Source organism: Danio aesculapii, chromosome 9 (genome assembly GCF_903798145.1).
Source record: "Danio aesculapii chromosome 9, fDanAes4.1, whole genome shotgun sequence".
In the NCBI taxonomy this organism is placed as follows: Eukaryota; Metazoa; Chordata; class Actinopteri; order Cypriniformes; family Danionidae; genus Danio; species Danio aesculapii.
In genome coordinates, this window is record NC_079443.1 from 33,241,325 (window position 1) to 33,263,703 (window position 22,379).

Genomic DNA, 22,379 nt, shown 5'->3' on the forward strand with positions numbered 1-22,379 from the left:
CATCCACTTTTGACAACTGCAGCACTGCAGGCTCTTCTTCAAAACAACAGACTGGCTCCCTGAGAATCAGGAGTCTAAAGTGAGGAACTGCTGATAGCTCACAACAAAACAAATGCAAAACATAAATCCAGTTTCTTGTGGCAGCATTCTTCACAAATGTGCTAATGTAGCATGAAATGGAATAAAATTCACCCCAAGTTTTTATCTAAAAGCATGTTATTGATCTTTAACAAATTTATCCATGCATAGTTTTCATTGTTATCCCAGTGAAACATGAGCCTTTTCTTTTTACACAAAAAAAATCCGTAAATTAGAAGTTTTCCGTATTTTTGGATCGTGTTTTCATTTTTTCTCATGTATTTATGCGTTTAAATTGCATTATGGTACCTTGATCATTATTCGAACAATGTTTAACCTTGAAAAGTTTGAAAAAGTGACTTCTATTTTGTTTTATTATAGTTTAAAGTGAAATATTGTCTGGGTTGGTGTTCCAAAATACAGTCCAAAAACCTAATATTAAACTACCAGTACGTTTTCTGTAATTTTACAGACTCATTTCTCTATATATTATATCCTGTACATTATATTATTTCATTATATTGACTAAAATGTCAATAAAAGGCATTTTGTTAAAGAGTTTGTTGTGGAGTTGAATTTATATGAACTTGAAGTTGAGTTGTAAATAAATGGAAAAAACTTCTAGACTTTTCCAATAATTTATTACACCTAAACTCTTCCATTTTCTTACAAACAAATGCAAACTCACATTCTGATCCAACACCATCCAATCAATATCCAATGTATACAACTAAAAGTAGACTTTACTTGTATTTTCAATAGCCCCTCTCTCCCTCAGATGTACACAAGAGGGAAGAAACTAAGGCTCTGTCATTAATTCTGTTACATCATGACTTTGAGAGATTTGCGGTTCTGATGAGTTTTGCTTTGAAAGTCTGTCTTCAACAATACAACATCTAAAACACTCTTTGGGATACTTTAAAACAATTTATCATTTTTATTTTTATTTTGTTTTATTTTATTATTTAACCAGGAATGTCCCATTGAGATACAATATCTCGTCTACCAGGAAATCCTATTCAAGACAGGCAGCATAGGACTAAGTTAAAAAAATACATATCACAACACATAGACACATACAAAAATAGTATAAACCATAATCAGTTCTTAAAACATGTGCACTGTTCTAAACTGACAAATATTTTAAATATAGCAATAGATGGTGCGGATTTCATACGTAGTACATCTTGAAGCTCATTCCATGCATATGGAGCATACTTAGAGAATGCAAATCGACCTAACTCTGTGTGAAACAAATGGCATCTTAATTAAGACTAAATCTGCTGATCTGGTATTGTAAGTATTTGAACGGTACTCCAACAAACTAGATATACTGTGGTAATACCAACTAAAGCTTTAAAAATAAAAACTAAGACGTTTTGTTTTCTCCTTGAATGTAATGAGGTCCATTCTGTTGATAAAGTTGACTGTTGGGTTTTAGTGTATAAATTACAGTGATGTGTGCGTGCACTTGAACCAGTGACAAATTGTAAGGCACTATGATGAACAATATCCAATATTTAAAGTCAGGATCTTTAAAAGCAATTTAAAAAGCTGCCGTAAACACTGTCCTTTATTTCCTCCCTCTCAGGCTCTCTGAACTTGTGTCATGTAACCCTCTGAGACTACGAGAAAGCATGAGAGGGGAATGCTGAAATTCAACAACTTCCTGTTGCTTTCCTCTTTGGGGCAAAGTATGGAAATCAAACTGTACACAAGAGCCAAATGAGCGTAAACATTACTGACGCTCAGAACACTTAGTGTCACATATTAACTTTCTTAATAAATGTTCTGGCTTTAACGCAAGTTAAACTTTCTGGGATATGGTGTCAACCACCACACAAAATAATTTCAACCTGTGTCCAAACAAGACATTGGTTTACATTAATGCAATTTTAATGGAAGTCTAAAAGAGCAAGGCGCTGTGCCAGAATAAACATACACTTTTTTCCCTATAAGACTTAAACAACTTTATTTGCTTGTGATTTTCCTCCTTTGTATGCTGCTTTTGGTTTAAGTGTCTGCTAAATAAATAAAAATGAATGCAACATGCATGTATATGCAAGTATTATCCAATCTGTAAAAAAACTAAAAATTTGGCGTCCCACCACTAAAGATTTATTTTGATCAAGGGTTCTTATATTTTTAGATAAGGATCACAAAATTAAATAATCCCCTTGTGAAAGACCCTAATTATTAAAAATGTATTTATAAATGAAAATTGATTTGCCACAGAAGAAAATATGAATGTTTATAACAATAGGAAAATATTAATAAAATAAATACGTTTAATAACTGACCTTTACATCGTCATTACACTAAAACTGATACTAAACTACTTTACATAATCTTGGCATATGGTAATATTCATAGCATAAATAGCACCATGGATTAGAGAACAAAATCAAACATTATTTAATGTAAAGAAATAAATGCACGGACACTATCTGAAGTGTATTTAGCAATAATGGTTTATTTTGATCAAGGGTTTTATATTTTTTGATACTGAGGATTTGAGGAAAAATTATGAATAATAATCAGTTTGAGCAGAAAGGTTATGTTATTAAAATATCTAAAATAATATTTGTTTCTAAATTTAATAATTGACCTTTACATAGTCAGTATACTAAAACTAATAGTAAACTACTTATATTTAGCAATAAAGATTTATTTTGATCAAGGTGATACTAAAGATCACAAAATAAAAAAATCCCCTAGTGAAGCCCCTTATTGGTAAATAATAACTCTATAAATTATAAATGATAACTAGTTTACAAGTGGGCAAAATATGAAAGATTATATTATTATTCATTCATTCACTTTCTTTTCGGCTCAGTCCCTATAATAATCAGGGGTCACCACAGCAGAATGAACCGCCGACTCATCCAGCAAATGATTTAACGCAGCGGATGCCCTTCCAGCTGCAACACAACACTGGGAAACACACACACTCCTTCACATGCATACACTACGGCCAATTTAGTTTATTCCATTCACCTATACCGCATGTTTAGACTATGGGGGAAACCGGAGCACACAGAGGAAACCCATGGGAACACGGGGAGAACATGCAAACTCCACACAGAAATGCCAACTGACCCAGCCGAGGCTCGAACCAGTGACCTTCTTGCTGTGAGGCAACCGTGCTACCCACTGCACCACTGTGACGCCCAGATTACATTACTAAAATAACAAAAATAGTATTTGTTTCTAAATGTAATAACTGACCTTTATATTGTTGTTATACTAAAACTGATACTAAACTATTATTAAATGTAAATACAAACAAATAATTGCAAAGCATACATTTAGTACATTTTAGAAAGAAAACACTGTAAAAAATGCTTTTCTTACTTAGATTTTTGTCGTGTTTCTAGTCCAAATATCTAAAAATTCTTAAATCAAGACGAATTTTATAGACAAGCAAAACATATAGTCTTGTTTTCAGATTTAATATGTCAAAATTAAATGAGTTTTTCCTTAAACAAGCAAAATAATCTGTCAATGAGGTAAGAAAAATAATCTTATGTTAAAAGGAAAAACAAGATTTTTTTTGTTTGTTTTAAGGAAAAATTCACCTAATATATTATCTTCATTTAATATATTATCTTCTTGATATAAGATCTTTTAGATATTTGAACTAGAAACAAGACAAAAAAATCTAATAATAAGTAAGAAAAGCACTTTTTGCAGTGTACAGACCCCCTGCTGCCCCCTGGGGGTTCCAGTGACCCCGTTTGAGGACCCATGCTTAGATGACACTTACAGCTCAAAAACACACATTTAGTTTATACAAATTAACAAAAGATAACTGATCAAAATAGAAGCAGCAGATTTCTAAATTTTAGCCCCTCTGGAATCTCTCTCACACGCAATTTTTCATTTGTTTGTTATTACAAAACAAGGAATGACTTGCTATATTTTCTGTAGCAATTAACCACATTAAACAGGTTTCAGCTATACTCAAACATTTCTCCAACTACCTAGTGAGCAAAATAGAAGCACAGGCTAAGATCTTGCTAAACAAAAATCCTCTCAACCTTGAAAAGTCGTCCATTGATAGACATCGAGTTACTTTTTGCAAGGACAGCTTCCTAGAATATTTGCAATAGTGACTAGATATGAGAGAATCACATGACCAAGCAAGACATTGGTTTACATTAATGCAATTTTAATGGAGATCTGAAAGAGCAAGGCGCTGTGCCAGAATGGAACATACACTTTTTTCCCTATAAGACTTAAACAACTTTATATGCTTGTGATTTTCCTCCTTTGTATGCTGCTTTCGGTTTAAGTATCTGCTAAATAGATGAAATGAATGCAACATGTATGTATATGCAAGTATTATCCAATCTGTGAAAAAACTAAAAATTTTGTGTCCCACCACTAAAGATTTATTTTAGTAAAATATAAGCACAGGCTAAGATCTTGCTGGACAAAAATCTTCTCGACCTTGAAAAGTCATCCATGGGGCCCTTGATAGACATCGAGTTACTTTTTGCAAGGACAGCTTCCTAGAACATTTGCAATAGTGTCTAGATATGAGAGAATCACATGACCATTAGGGAAATAGGTCTACTCTGCACACACACGAAAAAACTAAAGCGCTCTCACTTTTTACTAATTTGAAAAAGGCAACATTTATCAGCATTAACAAGTCTCAAAAGACATAACACATAACAATATTCCAAGTTTGTCTACAAAATATACGTTAAAACCAAATTTGCTGATATCATCCTAATATTCAGTGAACAATCGAGATGAGGAACTTGACTTTCACAGGGTGGAGCTCAACCACATGTTGGTATGCAACTATACTAGTTTGTTAAAACCTAAATCTGATTGCTGATAATTAAATGATTAGTTTCATCTTAAAACTTGGATGGAGAGCAGATTAGATTAATGAGTCATATCAACATCAGCATCACAGCACAGCACAGCACACTACAGAGCACAGCAGGAAGTTTCTCTAGATGAAATCAGATGAATACACAAGTTATGTAAAAAGTGAACAACATTGACTTTGTTGCTAAGTCTCCATTTTATCTTACCCTAAACACAACAGTGTGTGTTTAACACTGGTGTGTGTGAATCACATTATTAATCATACACTAACTATCATTAATATTACACTATCACACATAACTATTTGACTTGTAAACTGAAGCACATACTTTACATGTATTTGATTCACTACTTTGTACATCAGTTGCAGTTTGCTGCTTTTGGTTTTTAGTAAGACCAATGTCTCTCAACAAGAACTACTATGTCGTAGCTAAATGCATGACACCAGAAACAGACTTATGCATATTAAACTTGTATGTGCTCTCATGCATTTTTAACTTGTAAAACATATGCTGCAGATATAGCGAGTTTCTGCAGTTGCATATACGGAGCATCATAATAATCATTAGCATATTCACAGAAAATTACATTTAATTTCACGTAACCCCTCAGTTTCATCATCACACACATATAAACTTCCTTTTTATAAACATTATACGTTCAAAAAAATCTTAGTAAATTACCTGGTCGACTAGTTTGAGAACAGCCATATCATGTGAAACTGGACATCCAAACTCCTGAAAAGACCTGAAGGTGAAGATTAATCAAATCCAGAAGGAGCCGTGCGCTTTTTTTTACGGAAGGATGATACTGCACTATGATGTGGCGTCAAAAGCTTGCTTCCTGCTTTGCTGTGGTTCGCCCTCTCCAAGGGCCCGGGGTGATGTGACGGCCGTGGCCGGTTCTGCAGGCGCTATCTTCGGTCAGCGGGAGCAGCTGCAGCCGCTGCCTCACCACCAGCGCTCAAGCGCTCCGGGAAAGAGGAAAAGGGGAGGGAGGAAAGGATGCGAGGGGTGCTGTAAACAATCCGCATTTACAGCAGTGGTATCCAAAACGATAATGATTTCAGATTTGAATCCCCCCTGGTTTATGCTCTGCGTAATGTATTCACTCGTTATAATAAAATACAGGAAGTCAGCGTTTTTGTACGCTTCCCCCTTGCTAATTTCGGAATCCTAGTACGGCGAAGGCCTGGGTCATGAATATTAATGACGTACCCAGTTTTTCTAACTGGTTGGCTGAAAGCTCGACGCGGTCAAAGTGGGCGCTGTTGGTGTGACCAATCAACAAATCCCTCTGCGAACTTATGAATTAACTACTGTTTAGTAAATGTTAACTAGGGCCCCTGACTGGATGTTCACAGGAAGCTATGCAGCAACGAAACCACGACCTAATGAATATTCATGAACAGTTCCGTTACCATAGTAGGATTAGTAATTTGGTATCCGATGCACAGGATTGTCAGTTCTTCCGAGTGGCCATCATCACCGCCTCACAGATGCCCTCGCTAGACTGATGCACGAATCAATCATTGTAATGAATCTGCTCTATTTAAAGGAATAGCTCGACACAGAAATTAGTATCTGGTATTTATATTCACCCTCTGACCATCTAATATATTCTTCTGCACAACATTATTGAATAATTTAAGCTTGAAGTGGTCCATGGCGGCTTGTACAACGTAAGTCAGGTGAAACAAACTGACTGCCCATGGTATCTGACAATAATATATTGACATTTCATAAAGCGAAACGATGGGTCAGAACATGAAACTGAGCATTGTTTACAACATTGCCTTTAATACACAACCTTGGCTAACAGTCTGAATTGTTGTCATTAGCTAAAATAAATCCGTTCTTAACAGTTGTCCTCTGGTTAAATATAGAGATTTAAGTAAATAAGAAATCGTAATATCTAAATGTCATTTAGAACTTACAGTAGATTTACAATTATTGTTAAATATTACATTGAGCTAACGTTTGAAGAATAAAATCTGAAACAATGCAATACAATAAGATTCACTTTAAATGTAATCATTACTCTATTCAATTAAACAGTTGAAAATTTTTAAGATAAAATGAAATAAAAATAGTGGCCAACTTTCAGGACGCAGTGTACAATGTGTGATCTCTTGTTTTTGGTCGAAGTTCGTTCATTTCAATTCAATGAAATATTAAATAATAATATTGCATTCATTTACATCCATCTCTCCCACCCCTTGCCTTATTTGCTGCTGTTCTATATTAGTCTCATTGTGCAGTTAATAAATGACAGCTCTACATTCCTTTAGGAATGAAAAACAGGAACTTGCCTACAATGTCCCTGGAAGCAAGTATCAGTGTTTGTTTGTGCTTTGCAGGACGACATCACCTAACAAACTGTGTGTATCAGACTGATAGAGAAGCTATATTTAAAGAGGCATGAGAGTTTGGGCTGACGTTGAAATTTAGCCCTCGAGAATCTTTTTGCATATATGCTGCGTGTATACACCCAGCAAACTTTTTTGTTTTTAAAAGAAGCCTAATAGACGTCTAAACACAGGCGGCTTCATTAAAACAAGGCTAAATTTGAGCTGTCAGTAAACATCTAATAGACATCAAAGAAAAAGCCCAAAACTAGGTTAGTCACCAAATACAGAAAATGAACAACTACATATGCGAAGTCTGTCTAATCTGTATTTGAGGACTAGCCTAGTTTTGGTCTATTCTTTAATGTCTATTACATTTTCACTGACAGCTCAAATTTAGCCTTGCTTTAGCCAAGCCATACATTTAGATGTCTATTGGACATCTAAACTAAATTTTTGGTTGGTGGGCAGGGAATAAAATATTGAAGAAAATGTCTTTATATTTTAAGTTCAAACACATTTCAATACTTAATTTGGAATGAAAACGCAGCCTTACAATAAAACAAGGGCTCTTTATGATTAAATTTAATGACCAGGGGCCACTGCTCAAGGACGTTTTACAGAATATTTCCAGTCAGAAACATACAGTAGAGTCCATGATAAACATGCCATTGTTGACAGTTTCATAGAAAAGATGTTATCACACAATGTGGATGTAAAGATTATAAATTGTTTGAAATGCTCTACTGAAGTATGGTCTCACATAGTTTGAGACTGAAAGAATCCAGGACCCTCATGTTCGTGCAAAATCCTAAACGAGAATCATACCACCACATCTGCACTGTTATGTCTAAACAGAATAGGGGAAAGCCAACAAAAGCTCAAAATAGATGTATTCAACTCCAGTCAGAAAATGAACACAAATATAAAACAAAATAGGACCGGCTTTAATAGTACATCAAACTAAAATAACCTCCAATAAAGCACAAAAACATACAGGATATGATTTTCAAACTTAAATGTTTTAGGACAATCTTTACACTGTCCATCTGTTGGTGATGAAACTTACGATTGTTCAAACAAAATTTGAAAAGTTTAAAAAAAATAATAATAAAAAATTATCAGATTATGGTTGTGCAAAACCAACCACAAATCAAACAGAAGATCAATGACTTTTAATACACAAACGTTTATTCAGCCAAACTAAGCAACATTATAGTAAGAACAGATGTGTGACTGAGCAAAAAAGCGAACTTGACAGACCAGGACACGTCTCGAGTTAAAAGATGTACTGAAGATAAATCACACTCCTCAGAGTCTCTGCTACTACCTTTACCGTCACTGTGCATAGAGCCACACCGTAAAAACAGAAAACTCATTCAAAGATCTAAAAGCGTCATGTTTGACATACTCCTTTTTTTCTGTATTTTTCTGTTCTTTAATTAGAAATGAATTTTAGACCACACAATCTGTGGTGCTGGTTACAATCTACCAGAGAACATAAAAAAAAAATGGACCGAGTCCTATAAACCATGAAATACACACAGATATAGGAGGGGAGAGAGAGTGCACATGTAAGGGTAGATATATTCACAGAAAGTACTCCAGTTCATAACGAACATACGAGTTCTTCTCATCGTTGAAGATTAGAGGATAATGTGCGATTAGAGCATCCTGTGAACCAATATAAATGGAGTTGTAGATCTTCCAGTATACATCACGCACTTTCCGAGCAGGATGGAACAAACCCTATTGAGTAAGAAAAAGGGGATGTTAGATAAGCATCCAAGTGAAAGGATTATCACATGAAAACAAAGAAACATTACAGTCCAGATACTATGTTTGAAATGTAACGCACCTGTAAGCAATACTGCAGCATTCGGCAGGGTCCAATTGCCACCCGCAGACCCTCAAGAGCCCCCATTACAGCTTGGATGACATGAGGAGACGTTTCAAAGACATTTGGCCAAACATAGTTGAGTAAATGATTAAGAGAATCTTCACAGCCGAAGCCATAAACCCCCAGAGACATATGCTGCACCACAGCACTAGCAGTCTGTCTATGTACCAGATCTCTGCAATGGAGACAAAATGCAGATGTTAGAGATGGCTACAGAGTAAAACAGTCAGAATCTGGAAGTAAAACTGCATTTTCTTTATCGATTATTCACAATGACGTATCATCTGTTAACAGACATGTATGCGCTTCCAAATGATTCAAAGGGACCTGTTATGGCCCTTTTTAGAAGATGTAAAATAAGTTTCTGATGTCCGTAGAGTGTATATGTGAAGTTTCAGCTCAAAATACTCCACAAACAATGTTTTATAACTCTTCAAATCCCACCCCCTTTAGGCTTTAGATCCTAATTGTGTCATTCTGGTGACTGTCACTTTAAATTCAAATGAGATTGAGTTCCCAGCCTTCTTTACAGAATACCTGTGTGCCAGCATAATGGCAGATTCAAAAACAAGACTCATGTCCTATGCTAATGAGGGAGAGATCATCCCTAATGGGTGGGGCTTTCCCCTCTAATTATATATACACAAAGGGAGAACGTCAACCAAAGTATTTATGAAGTGTGATTACAAACAAAAATGATTATTACTTTTTTTCAATAATTTTTACCATTAGAAGCTGGTTATATTCAGACTGTTGCCACACAAATGATTAAACCCCTTATAAAAGTGATGTTTGCATAATGGGTCCCCTTTAACTGATTGTTTTTATCATTGTTGAACACATCTGTTTGCAATTACTTCTTTAAAACAATTGTGCTTAATAACTGAGCTAGTTTTAGAAAAACTACAATCAATAGCTATGTTTTCATGCAAAAATACAAATGAACTATGCGCAACACTGGATTATTGCATAAAAGATGTGCGAGTAAAGCAGCGTTTCCATCCAACAAGTCCAAGACAACAAAACCATCACTTCCTGATCAACAGGTGTCAAAATATGTCAAATATCAATAAAAAAAGAATTTGCTGCGGTAGGGGAAGCTGCGCAAATCTTTTTTTCATTTAATAAATAACTTGCGCTTCAGAAGGCAATCCAAAATGCACATAAAAATAGGTGGACGGAAACCTATGACAGCGAACAGAAAATTCAAGATTCATGCAAAGCTCTCCAACTCTTATGAACCAGTGTTGACCAATGAGTAGGTCATCCAACAGTCTCAAAACACCTAAATACTTCAATATGGAAATTCTGCAATAAACTTGACATCGCTTCTATAAATACTATCAACAGCGTCAAATGAACAGTTTTATATTGCTTAAATGTTTAATATGAATAGTCATTCAACCAAAACTTTTTTTTTGTTTATCCTGATGGGATGCACCATTGCAAATAATCAGCATATTTAAAGTGGCAATTTATTTCCCTGCTCACCTGTCCATCAGAGCATCTTCCAACAAAGGTGTGACAGCATATATATAGTCTTTGCCCATTTCTCCAATATATTCAAACAGGAAGGATAGGGACTTTAGGACACCATTCTGCACATTAAGCTCAGGAACACGGTACTCGTTCATCAGCGCTGGAAGCACAGTGAATGGCGAGCAGGTCTCAGCCACAATAGCGATGGCTACCGTTGTGCACACACGGTTTTGACGCTCCTGCACCTTCAGGTTATTGAGCAGTGTGGCCAGCACATCATGTGGACTAGAAAAAAAATAAAGCAAATATATTAATACTCAATTACAACCTTCTAATGACAGATTATGCGTTAGCAGTAAGATTTTTTTTTTCTTTTTTTACCCAATGGCCTTGGCGATATAGCCGAAAGTGTTGACAGTAGCTCTGCGAATGGCCTTCTTATGGGCTTTCAACAACTCCAACAATTCAAAACAGATGCGCATCCATTCCCTGGCAGACACGTACTCCGCACCCCTGAAAAGGAACACATTGACGTGTTTAGAGGGCATTATCATAATATTTTCAAAACTAAAGGGCTAGCATTCTGCACAGAAATGTGTGACTGACCTGTCAGCGATTCTGCCCACTAGATCAATGCAGTTCTCCTGCACCTTCTCATGTCTGTTCTTCAAGATGGGAGTCAAACGTGGAAGCAAGTCTTTGATAGGAGGCGTCATCTTGTGCATACCTGCAAACAGGACATTTAAACACTTATCCTGGTTTCCCTTAAACACAGCCTATAAAGGTGATATATAAGTCTGCGTCAAGTGATAGCCGTGACCCACGATGCCTGCCTTGCGCATAACTGGGCATTTAGACTTCTGTGTGCTGCTTCTGTTGCTCTGCAATAACATTTCCTCTTTGTCGAGTTTTTTCATGGGTGTTTTGTTTTTCTTAACGCTACCATAATGTACAAGTAGCTCAAACTCACTCATTCAGAAGGGGGAACCTGCAGACGTGCAACAACTTTAATCAAAAGGTAATCACAAAACTTAAAGCTCCTCCATGGGACTCCACACTTGTATACACTCGCTCCAATGGGCTCGCTGCTCTTTTGGTCGCGCCTACACTCGTCAACACTACCAAGCCGACCAATCACAGAGCTTGCGCTACAGGTCATTGCAACATGCAGTTACATTTTTTTGAGAGGTGTGAGTCAATGTCAGCCACTGCAAGGGGTCTGTGACCGCACAAAGGCTGAGCCGGACCATAATCTTACGATTAACGCAGAAGTATAAATCAGCCTTAATCACACGTCTTAGATGTTTTGTAGTTGTTCAAACACATTCGACCACATGAAATTTTACACCACAAAATGCAATCTAATTAAATGTGCTTTTGACTAACCCAGAAAAAGTTCAAAGCAGACAAGCACAAAACCTTATTTACATCTGTATTTTGCATTGACACTTTGGGATAAATAACATGCATATTGAACTTAGTTGTGAATGAGTCTTAGTCAAAACAAAGTAAAGTGGTAAAATAATATTATAATTAATCAAGTATTTATTAAAACAATATTTGATGCTCCAAAAACAACAAAATAAATAAATATCCAAAATCAAAATTGATTTAACAACTTTTTTGGCAGTATATTTTTCTGTCAACATTTCAGTGCATCACCACAAAAAATGTGTGAACAATAAACAAAACACCACATGAGAACATTTAATACGACATCTATGTAGACCATTTCAATGGCCCATGAACATTTCCTGCTTATCAAACTTTCAAAACTGTAACAAGAGGCAATTTAAGCATAACTTAATGACAAAACAGCTATCATAACATTATCAATATGTGGCTCTTTTTGGATTCTTGGAATCTATAGAAATTAAACATGTAAAACAGGAAATACTTTGGGACCATTGTTTTTGTTTACATCCCTCAAAAAGCTCCACTTTTAGCAATTTAGCCAACACTCACCAATGACATTGACGATGGCTTTCAGGGCTCCAAGAATGCTACCCAGCACTTCAGGATATTCTTCTCCAAGGTACTCATACAACACCACACCCAAATGGCCCATAAGCTTTTCCTAGAGTGAAATATAAGAGCAAGAAATGTATTAGTAAGCAATTTATTATTTAACCAATAAAATGGTCTAGTCAACAAAATCCCAAAGGTCATCCCTACCTCTTGGCATGTCTTCATGACCACCGCTGTGCGAGAGATCAGGTCAGCAGCCTGTTGACGGACTTTGGCGGATTTGTTGTTGAGACGCCACAGAACTGTACCGCAGATCTGAGGCAAGTACGGTTTAACTCTCTTACCCAGAGCATTTACCACCGTACCAAAACCATTCAGCATCACAGAGTCCTGGAGATAGAGAAGAGATTATGGCATTAAGGAAAAAGAAGAAGAGAAAAACAATCACTTAAATGCAGCAAAGTCTGTAACTCACCTCAGTGGTTTGTTCCTGGAAGGCGTACAGGATACCGTCAATAAGCTGCTCCTCCAGTTTGTGATCAATGTCAGCGGCACCAAGGTTACCCATGATTTTCTCAATGGTCTCCATCACCATTTTTCTGTACTGCTCAGCTTCATCCTTCAAGTCATCCACGATACGGGAGATAATCTCAGCTGCCCCTACTTTATTGGCCAGCTCCACTGTAGTGTCTACTAACTGTTATGACAGTAAAACATCAAGTTAAATGTTCATCAGTTACAGTCACTCAAACCTGCGTAATGAACTCGTATACCTGTCTGTAGTTGCGCCTATCCAATGCCATTCTGTGCTGCCAGAAATGTTTAAAGAAGGGGGGCAGGATCTCTGTTTTAATGTAATTGGCTTCAACACCATCTGTGGCACAGCACTGCTTCACCACCTAAAAATAAATAGGAATAAAATGCATGAGAACAAAATATTCTGAAAGACCACATCTTAATGCTTTGATTTCTTTCCCCCCTCAAAGCACCTTCAGGACAATCTTCTTCATTTCTTCATCAGGAGACTGGAACTCTCGAATGAGGATAAGCATCACTTCTCTGGTGTAGTAGTTGGCGTATTCAGCATCCATAAGAGGAATCAAGTATCCAATAGCTTTCAAGAAGGCAGCAAGACCCTGAGAAGACACAAATAATGCTGTTAAACTGACACTCCTTAGGTTGCAACCCAGGTCTGAAAGCACTAATTAAAACACTCTTACCTTGCCTCTGTGTTGCCTGATACCCTTCCAAAGAGGTTTCAGGACAGAATCAAAGGACTCGATACCGTATGGTGTAGCAGCTTCAGCCAGGGCAGCAATAGCCAAAGCACTGATGGTTCGTACTTTCTGCTGCTCATCAACAAGACCTTAGGGAAAATGTCAAACAGATGAGACAATTTTGGTACAATCAAATACAGAGATTAAAAGATACATCACCACAATGCAATACTAACCATGCTCGATAATCTCCACCAAGCTGCGGAGATGTGGCAGGATAGCACAGCCCATGAGAATAGCGATTTGCTGGACGATCTTGATACCCGTGTGGCGAGCCTGCCAGGATTTCTTGCTCTTGCAAACAGCCTTGAGGAAAGGCAGGAGAGATGGAATGCCCAGGGCAGATGCCACAACGGCGAAAGCACGAGCTGTTGTGTTTCTCACATACTCGTCCATGTTGTCAATGTCAGGCCTCATGGTGGAAATCATAGTGGCCAGACCGGCAGCCTGGCAAATAATGCAGATTCGATTAAGCATAAATAAATATAAAACTAGACTATTAGCATATTGTTAATGTTCAAGATATTTGCTGTTTTCAGCTAGTAATCTTACCTTTGCCAAATTGGAGATGATTTCTCTACCCTCTACTCTAGCATAGTAATCTTCATCGATCAGCAAGGGCTCAATCACCACAAGAATCTGATAGAACGAACAAGTGCATTAGAAAATAAATAAAATAAATCAATTAATTGTTTAGTAAAAATGATGCGTATGGTCACTGCAACTTACCTTGTGCACATATGGCCGAACCAAATCATCAAGTTTGTAGAGGATACGATCAATGACTTTAACCAAGAGATGGCGCTCCTGGTCCTCCAGTGTAGGAGACATCAGCAGTGGCAAGATCTGGTTAAAGAGAGGTCCTGCGCCAAACTCTCTGGCCTTATCTGTGATTTGACGAAGAGCAGCCTGGAAGGAGACAGATTGGTTAGAGATCCTTTAAGCAAAATTGGTCCAATCAAGTATTAGGGATGATGCTAACCTTTCTCATGGGAGGTGTTCCATTTTTGATCTTCAGGAGCAGCTTCATGATCTTGCGCTCCTTTTGTTCTTCTGGACTAAGGGTGGACTCATCAACTTCAACCTGCAAACAGACACATTTTAAAATTTACACCTTCCAATATCAAAACTATTACTACTAATAATACATTTGGAAATAATAAATTACAATGAATCTATTTTTCCTCATAACCCCGAGATCCCTTATAAACACGGGACTCACCAGCAGTTTGTCAAAGTACTGGATGTCATCTGGCTTGAGGAAGGGCAGGTTTCCAGACGGCTGGTCATTGACTTGTTTCATAGATCGGTCTTCTGTTTGCATGTGGAAGCCAGTCATGCCTCCAATAGGAGTTGGTGTGGCAGCTAACTTGCGTGCAGGGGTGCGGATGGGCACATAGCCTGCTGGAGGGGGGAGAACCTAGCGGAGCACACAAAATAAAACCAGTCAGACACAATTTCAGTAAATCCAGTTTCAATGTGCTCTGTAGATTTTCATAATATGACACTTTTATAATACATACTTTGTATCCCTCTGGAAACATTGCATCAAGTTCCTCATCAGTCAATGGACGGTTCCTTTCATCAATCTCCCGCTCCCATCGCCAAGCCTGCAGCTGTTCTGGAGTCATGCTCATTAGGTGACCTGCAAACATTTAAACCTTTAAATGAACTTCCACAAAACAACAATTAATTGAATTACAACATAACCAATCAGCACTGGTCCTGTACCTGGAGTAGGGGTGGCCATATTCATAGCAGGTGTACCCAGTGGGGTTTTTCCAGGGGTGAGCAGAGGAGTTGAAGAGCCCATCTGGCTGGCTGGTGTTTCATCCCATCTTGACTTCCTCTTGCTTGCACCCGGAGTGGGCGTCTCACCCACTGACTCGTCTCCTCTGTCTGTACGTGGGGTTTCAGCCCAGCCACTGCCATGACCAGGTGTTTCTGAAACAGACAAAACAAAGGATTTAAAAACCACTCTATTTGCAGATTGCACATTAAACGAGACAAAAAATATTAAAGACCTCTCTCTGTCTTTGGTGTCTCATCCCAGCGATTCTTGCGCACACTGGAAGTGGCCCCTCCATGGCCTGGCGTAGCATGTCCAGGTGTGTCTCGGCCTGGTGTGGCAGCTCCTGCTGGCGTGTGGCTAGGTGTGGGTTCCCACATACGGGTGCTAGGAGTGGCTCCTGGGGTTTCACTACCTTTGGGACGGCCAGGGGTCTCGTCCCAACGGCTGTTGGAAGGTGTGTGCCCTGGTGTGTGTCCTGGTGTCTAAGTAAGAAAAATACAATCACATAGCATTATAAAAATTATTAAGTGGCATTGTAATGCTTTATTTCTAATCCAGTGGTTCTTAATCAGGAGGACACAGCCAAACTAGGCGGAATAAACTCAGTCCTAAAAAACAGTTTTCCTCATTGGAGAACCTAGGTCCCTTCACACCAAACGCGGCACGTGAAAAAAAATAAAAAATAAAAAACGCATGTAAATAGACGCATAAACATTTTGACCTTTCCTGCTTCATTCGTGCGTCAAATTCACTTTAAAACAGATGCGGATTCGCGTCATGGGCAGGGCTTCTGTTTGCCCAGTGACTCTAGCTTTGTTGCTAAATTGCTAACAGAGATTTTATTAAGATAGTAGCTGTGCTTTATGTGATATTTAGGAAATGTTTTCATTTTTGTGTATCAGTATCTACTTAAATATTGACTTTTCCATAGTCTTCCTTATAGATCAGTTACATTAATTTAACTATTTTTAATGAAAATTTGAACAATCAAAATATCCATTTGCTGAAGGCCAAATGTTGTTATCAACTCACTTCAGAACCTCCGTCTGCTTGGTCCCAACTGGACACTTTCTTGGGTGTTGAGTTGCTGGGGGTTTGGTCAGCGGTCTGGTCCCAGCGACGTTTACGTTTGGCTGCGGCCTGAGATGCAGCAGAGCCATTCACTGCTTTCAGCTCTCCAGCTTTTGCTTTCTCTACCATCTGTAGTCTGATCTCTCTCTGTAAACCAAGAGACACATTGATAGTTTAAGACACTTGTGACTTCTTTCTATCAGTAGCATCATACAGACATTTCACTATAGTGACAGAACAAAAATGGGATGAAGTGCTTACCTCTTCTTTGGAAAGTTGCTGCTCCTTCATTACATCCATGTATGTCCTGACTTGCACCTTGGGATCCGGTGTTTTACCCCCTAGGCGAAAGAGCACCAACAAGATGCGAAACGGTCAGCCAAGTGCATCTCAAAACCGGCATTTTCACACACAAAGCAATACAGTCAAGTGTCCCTGAATAGATGGCCTTAAATGTTTAAATTACTGTCCTCTCATAACACAAAAGAACCCTATGCAATAAAAGCTAAGCACTCATTACAGTCATACATTAAGAACAGGCAGGTACAAAGAGGTTTCTGTTGCTTTTAAGAGGAGATAAGGAGAGGATATAGCCATCACTGATGCAGGGTCCTGGGCTGTGCTCTCCAGAATACGTACACTTTCAGTGCCAAGGGTCCCTCTGCAGTCAGACTTCAACCGGCAGAAAAGAAGCCTAGAAAATTTCTCTTTACCATTAGTAACACTTTGGAAAAGGTTTTGTACTCACACACACAATAGCATACCACCTATTCTGCTTGTCAATCATTTACAAACAAGCAAAGGGGAAAACCTTGTAGTATTCAAAAACCGACTTTAAAATCATAAACATTTATTAAACTATAGGTGTTACAGTCAGAGACACTGAACACATTGGGGAATTTTAATCAAATCTGAAATGAAACAAAATATCAGAAACATATCAATGACTTAAAAAGCACATTTGTGTGCATCTGGTTTGATTAAATAATAGGTAAGGTATGATAAATTTGTCTTAAAAGTTTAAATGAAAAAGGAGGATAAGGAATTGAATTTTTTTTTTTTAAAGTCCCCGATGAGGCTTGAAAAATAATGTGTAACACAACAAAAGTAAAAATAAATCAATAAAATAGCTTGGTGAAATCATGATGCATTCCCCGAAAGGCCCTCTGGCCTCACATCAGAGCAAATACTAACTATGGTCTTGATTTATCTGATAAACACGCTTCTTTTGGTTGACCATAACCTACACAGGACGAGTTGCTGCACCCTTAAGAGAGTGCAGACAGGACTGGCATAGCAGTACTGCTGTAGGAGAGAAATTAAGGACAGTTAGTATGGGCCTGTGGAATCTTGGTACACAGATTCTTCAATAGATATATCTCTATTTTATCATTATAAAATAGAAATATATTTACACAACAGTTTTTGTAAAGCTTCCTCTGTCTGGGACTACATGCAAGATGATTTGCCTGATCCAGAATTAACACCCTCCCATAATCTGATCCCAAGTGAGGCAGTTTTGTGAGTGTGTAGCCTGTTTAAACATGATCTGAACTTCTTGTAAATTTGTACTGGTATTAGCACCCACAGGCCATTGGTTTTGAAATACTAAATTATCTGGACAACATAATTGGAAATTAAATTTGGCTTTACTGGGCTTTAAAGCTCCACTCTTATTTGGAACCATTACTGACATTGACACATCAGGGTGTCTAGCCATTGAAAAATATGCAGGCAATAGTGTGGGGGAGAAATAAATCTGACAGTATACGATCTCTGGCAATCAGAAAATGTTCATATACTACACAGTGTCTGAGTTTAAGTTGCCTGACTACTGTATCATCTGTTTCACACATAAAATACATTAACCCTTCGAACAACACACCTACCTGCAACCTATGCCATGATGGAACCGATGACACCACCCAACTGTCTCCCAAAATCTTTGCTAACCAATTGAAGTGCAACTTTAAATAAAATATCAATATTTTTTCATTTATCCATTCATGCCTTACTGAGACAGTCTTAAAGGGATACTTCACCCAAAAGTGATGTTTCAAACCTTTATTTTTAAAAACATTAGAAACCTCCAACTATTTACTTACATAGTATTTGTTTTTCCCAACTATGGAAGTCAATGGTTACAGATTTTCAGCTTTCTTCAAAATATCGTCTTTTGTGCTCAACAGGAAAAAAAAAGATTTGAAATCACTTGAGTAAATAGAAGACCTTTTCATTTGGGGTGAACTATCCCTTTAAGGCCCTGATATAGCTCAAGCAAAATTGAACAACAAACTACAAATACAAGACCAAAGTATGTTTGAAGTTGCAACACTGACACTGTTGTTTGGCATCTTTAACACTAAAACTGCTGCTTTTAAAATTATCTACTGTATAATCAGATATGTAGTAAACAGTTTGTATTGAAATGCAACAAACAAAAAGTATTGAACAAAAAGTATCAAAAAGTATCAAACAAAAAGTATTGAAATGCAAATCCTGTATAAATTTCCTCATTAGACGCTGTATTCTTAGTTCTATAATTTTGTTAAACGTGAAGCACACCTTCAGATATTAATATAAAGACTGGCCTAAGTGGTTTAGAATGTACTAACAGAACAGAAATGTTTAAGTATTTTACTTTTATTTTAGCCTTAAACGAAAGTTTAAAGACAAATTAAAAGACTTCGCTGAGCACATATCAGGGCCTTTACAGATCAGTCCAGGGAGCAAGCGGTTGGGTGGTGTTCGAAGGGTTAAGCAGCAAAAAAAGGCCGGTCTGGACCGGAACTTCATGGGCATAGAACATAAATACTGATTGGCATAGGCAAATAAAAATAAACAGAGGAGAATGGTAGTGTGAAATTTACCATCAGCAAACGGGTCATGACGCTCTGGGGAGATGATCATCTTTTGTCTGCGCTTCTTGTATTCATCTTCCCTGTCTGAAATTTTCTGCGGTCTGTGTTCAGCAAAGGGATCATACTGCAGAATGGGTAAAAACAATTGTATGATCAATTCGAAATAGACATTTGGAAAACACATAAAAAAAAAACTTCACAAGAAAACACCTGGAAGATGGAAAGTTTGTTAAATTACCTGCTCATCTGACTGAGGAATTGAATTGAGTATTGCAACCGGAGCATGATATCCTGGTTTCTTCTGTACAAGGAGACTTGTAGATGAATCCTCATCATCATCCTAAAATGAAAATAGTTGGGGTTGGGTTCAGAAAGTAAACACAGAACTTCTTATACACACTGACATTGTATTTTTTTTTTTTTTTACTATTAAGAGCATTATGCTATCACTTACATCCTCCTGCTCGTTGGCAGCAATTGAAGTCAAATATCCGTCAAAGCGGCTGTCACTGCCTCCGTAGATCTCCTGGTCATAATACCCAGTGGAATCAAGGCCAACTCCTTGATCACCTCCTTCCACCACCAGAGCGGCTTTCTTCCCCTGGATTTCCAGGATCTGAGCCTCGATGTCTACCAAAAAAAAAAAAAAAACAACAACCAGAGATTAGTCCCCCAAAAATACCTACAAAAATTTTAACTAATATTATATTAGGTGAGATGACCTGAAAGTTATACCACCTGGAAGTTAAATCACCATTACTAAAAACACCTTTATACATGTACATATGGATTTGCTCCTCAGTGTTTGGACTTTCAGCAGTGAAAATTAAACCACACTGAATTAAACGTCCAACTATGAAAACTTCAGACACCATTTCAATTTACTAGAACTTCTATGTTTAGCAGCTCGGACACAATCTACATTGTAAAAGTGCTATAAAAATAAAAATGAAATGAATTTAATACATTTTAATATCATGAATACAACAAATAGAGTTAAATTTGGTTTCATATTTGCACAATCGTTTGGTGAAAACTTGTGACACAGTCCTTATGTTGTTTACCATGGTAATTTGAATATTCAGTCTGAAATCTCATCTAAGAATGACTTCAAAACAACATTAGCACTATTTAATTGACTGTGAAGAATGTTGTACTTTGATAGTCATTGGCTACTAATTTCATTTCCCTAATAAGAATTTGCAATGATTACTTAAACTATATTAAAGAGAAAGTCTGAATGTGCGAATTTAAATCAACTTTATCTCAATATAACAAAATGTTTGCAAACAGGCATTATATAAAGACAATTTTTTTTCCGAAAATACATATAAAGTCCTTACAAATATTTATAACTAATACGTGAAGTGACCAGCAAGTAATATTTTATTGTTACTTGGGTATCGTCATAAACACATTGCATAATCTATTAATATAACAAAAGTGCGTAAACACGCTTAACAAAGACTGTTGCAGGACAGTCACCAATGTCCATGTTTTACATAAACACAAATATCCAACATTAAACAATGAATATATGTTATTATTCTACAAATAAAGAAATAACCACACTATAACACGTAAACATCCAACTTATGTACATAACCACATGATGTAAAAGCTGTTTGTGTTTGTAACGCCATTTTGGTTTCAATACATCACTGATTAATCAGTACATCTTCACATTGCGTAGTCTTCATAGGCAAAATGTCATTTTCTGCAGCATAACATTATAAATAGCTCTGCTATAATCCAAAAAAATAAAAAAACTATCAAGAAGGAAAATGTTTTGATATTTCATATGTGCGCCACGACCAGGTTTTATTCAACGACCAGACGCCATATTCTATTCACGGCCTCAGCCAGGTCTAATCCTGCTCATTTCTCGCTAATTGCACTTCTTTTAAATAAAAAGTGACATAAAGCACAAAATGCAACATATACAAACGACAAAACGAGACGTGCTTCTTACAAATATTTAAAACCTAAACTCACCATCATGTGTTTTGGCGATCTGCGCCATTTTCGTGCTGTTGTGTGCGCCTCACTACCGGAAGGCCTTTCACGACAGCGCTTAGTTCAGAAGAACGCGCATGCGCATTCTCTGCGGCAGAAAACACCGCGCATGCGCATGGCACAAGCACTAGGCGTCAACTCAGCTGGCAAGTGACAGCATTCTCCAGTTTACCCATTTACCCCCCGCTCTGCTTGAGGAAAGAGTCACAATGGAGTGGAGCATTTTCAAAGTTGTTGCTTGCTTGCTTTAGTTAGATACTTAGTTAGACTAGATACAGATTAACAAGATAAAAAGGAATAAGGCTATTCATGAAACAAATAACTTAATTGATAGCATGTCGTCACCTTGGAATTATAAGGTTCTATCTGCGTTCTGAATGATTTTGAGATATTGAACTTCAAAGTTTTTGCATTCCTAAGCAAACAGTATGTATGTAACATTTTTTTAAAAATAAAAAGTCATTTACAACACAATACATTTTTTAAAATGTAAACAACTTATAAAAAACATCCCATAATGTAAATAAGTTGTCAATTAATAAGAATATGTCAATAACTCAATTTGACAAAATGTCAGATAGAATATAATTCTAAGGTGACGATATTTATGTGTCAATAAAGACCACACTTTTTCCGAGGAATGAGATCAGGACAAGTTAATTTGTGTATTTTTCTAAATTATATCTTTTAAACAGAATTACATTAAAGCGTGCTCTCTGTTGTCTTATGTTGCAGGCACAGGTAA

General features: G+C 37.1%; 2 protein-coding genes across 6 annotated transcripts in view; both read right to left on the reverse strand.

Annotated features, from left to right (window-relative positions):
• The window catches only part of ankrd44 (ankyrin repeat domain 44), a 59,154-nt gene extending 53,125 nt beyond the window's left edge, over window positions 1-6,029 (reverse strand). For all 3 annotated transcript variants that reach the window (XM_056465487.1, XM_056465486.1, XM_056465488.1), the window contains exon 1: window positions 5,607-6,029. In XM_056465487.1, coding sequence (XP_056321462.1) covers window positions 5,607-5,633 — 27 coding nt within the window. In that variant the 5' untranslated portion in view covers window positions 5,634-6,029. The remainder of the gene's footprint in view (window positions 1-5,606) is intronic.
• A 2,167-nt stretch (window positions 6,030-8,196) lies between these two features.
• Window positions 8,197-21,717, reverse strand: sf3b1 (splicing factor 3b, subunit 1). Of its 3 annotated transcripts, XM_056465489.1 has the most exons (25): window positions 21,614-21,716; window positions 20,073-20,248; window positions 19,857-19,958; window positions 19,628-19,742; window positions 17,019-17,098; window positions 16,719-16,904; window positions 15,919-16,168; window positions 15,626-15,838; window positions 15,418-15,539; window positions 15,117-15,314; window positions 14,877-14,978; window positions 14,624-14,803; window positions 14,447-14,533; window positions 14,071-14,341; window positions 13,838-13,983; window positions 13,607-13,753; window positions 13,391-13,516; window positions 13,093-13,314; window positions 12,825-13,007; window positions 12,615-12,726; window positions 11,256-11,376; window positions 11,031-11,162; window positions 10,662-10,934; window positions 9,129-9,345; window positions 8,197-9,019 (listed from the first exon to the last, which is right to left on the reverse strand). In XM_056465489.1, the coding sequence occupies exons 1-25, from the start codon at window positions 21,639-21,641 to the stop codon at window positions 8,861-8,863; spliced, it is 3,948 nt and encodes a 1,315-aa protein (XP_056321464.1). In that variant the 5' UTR covers window positions 21,642-21,716; the 3' UTR covers window positions 8,197-8,860. The 3 variants fall into 3 exon arrangements, with proteins under 3 accessions (XP_056321464.1, XP_056321465.1, XP_056321467.1); XM_056465490.1 differs by lacking the exons at window positions 19,628-19,742; window positions 19,857-19,958; window positions 20,073-20,248; window positions 21,614-21,716 and adding an exon at window positions 17,397-19,390; XM_056465492.1 differs by lacking the exons at window positions 8,197-9,019; window positions 9,129-9,345; window positions 10,662-10,934; ... (15 more) ...; window positions 15,919-16,168; window positions 16,719-16,904 and having other exon boundaries at window positions 17,058-18,062; window positions 21,614-21,717.
• Window positions 21,718-22,379: the final 662 nt, after the last annotated feature.

What these genes read in the sequence shown, in the direction of transcription:
- sf3b1 (XM_056465489.1), bottom strand. Translation starts at nt 21,641, where the DNA reads ATGGCGCAGATCGCCAAAACACATGATG. An exon ending in GACACCAAAGACAGAGAGAG is followed by an intron (nt 15,839 to 15,918) that starts GTCTTTAATATT and finishes TGTCTGTTTCAG; the next exon opens with AAACACCTGGTCATGGCAGT. An exon ending in GAACACCTCCCATGAGAAAG is followed by an intron (nt 14,804 to 14,876) that starts GTTAGCATCATC and finishes GTCTCCTTCCAG; the next exon opens with GCTGCTCTTCGTCAAATCAC.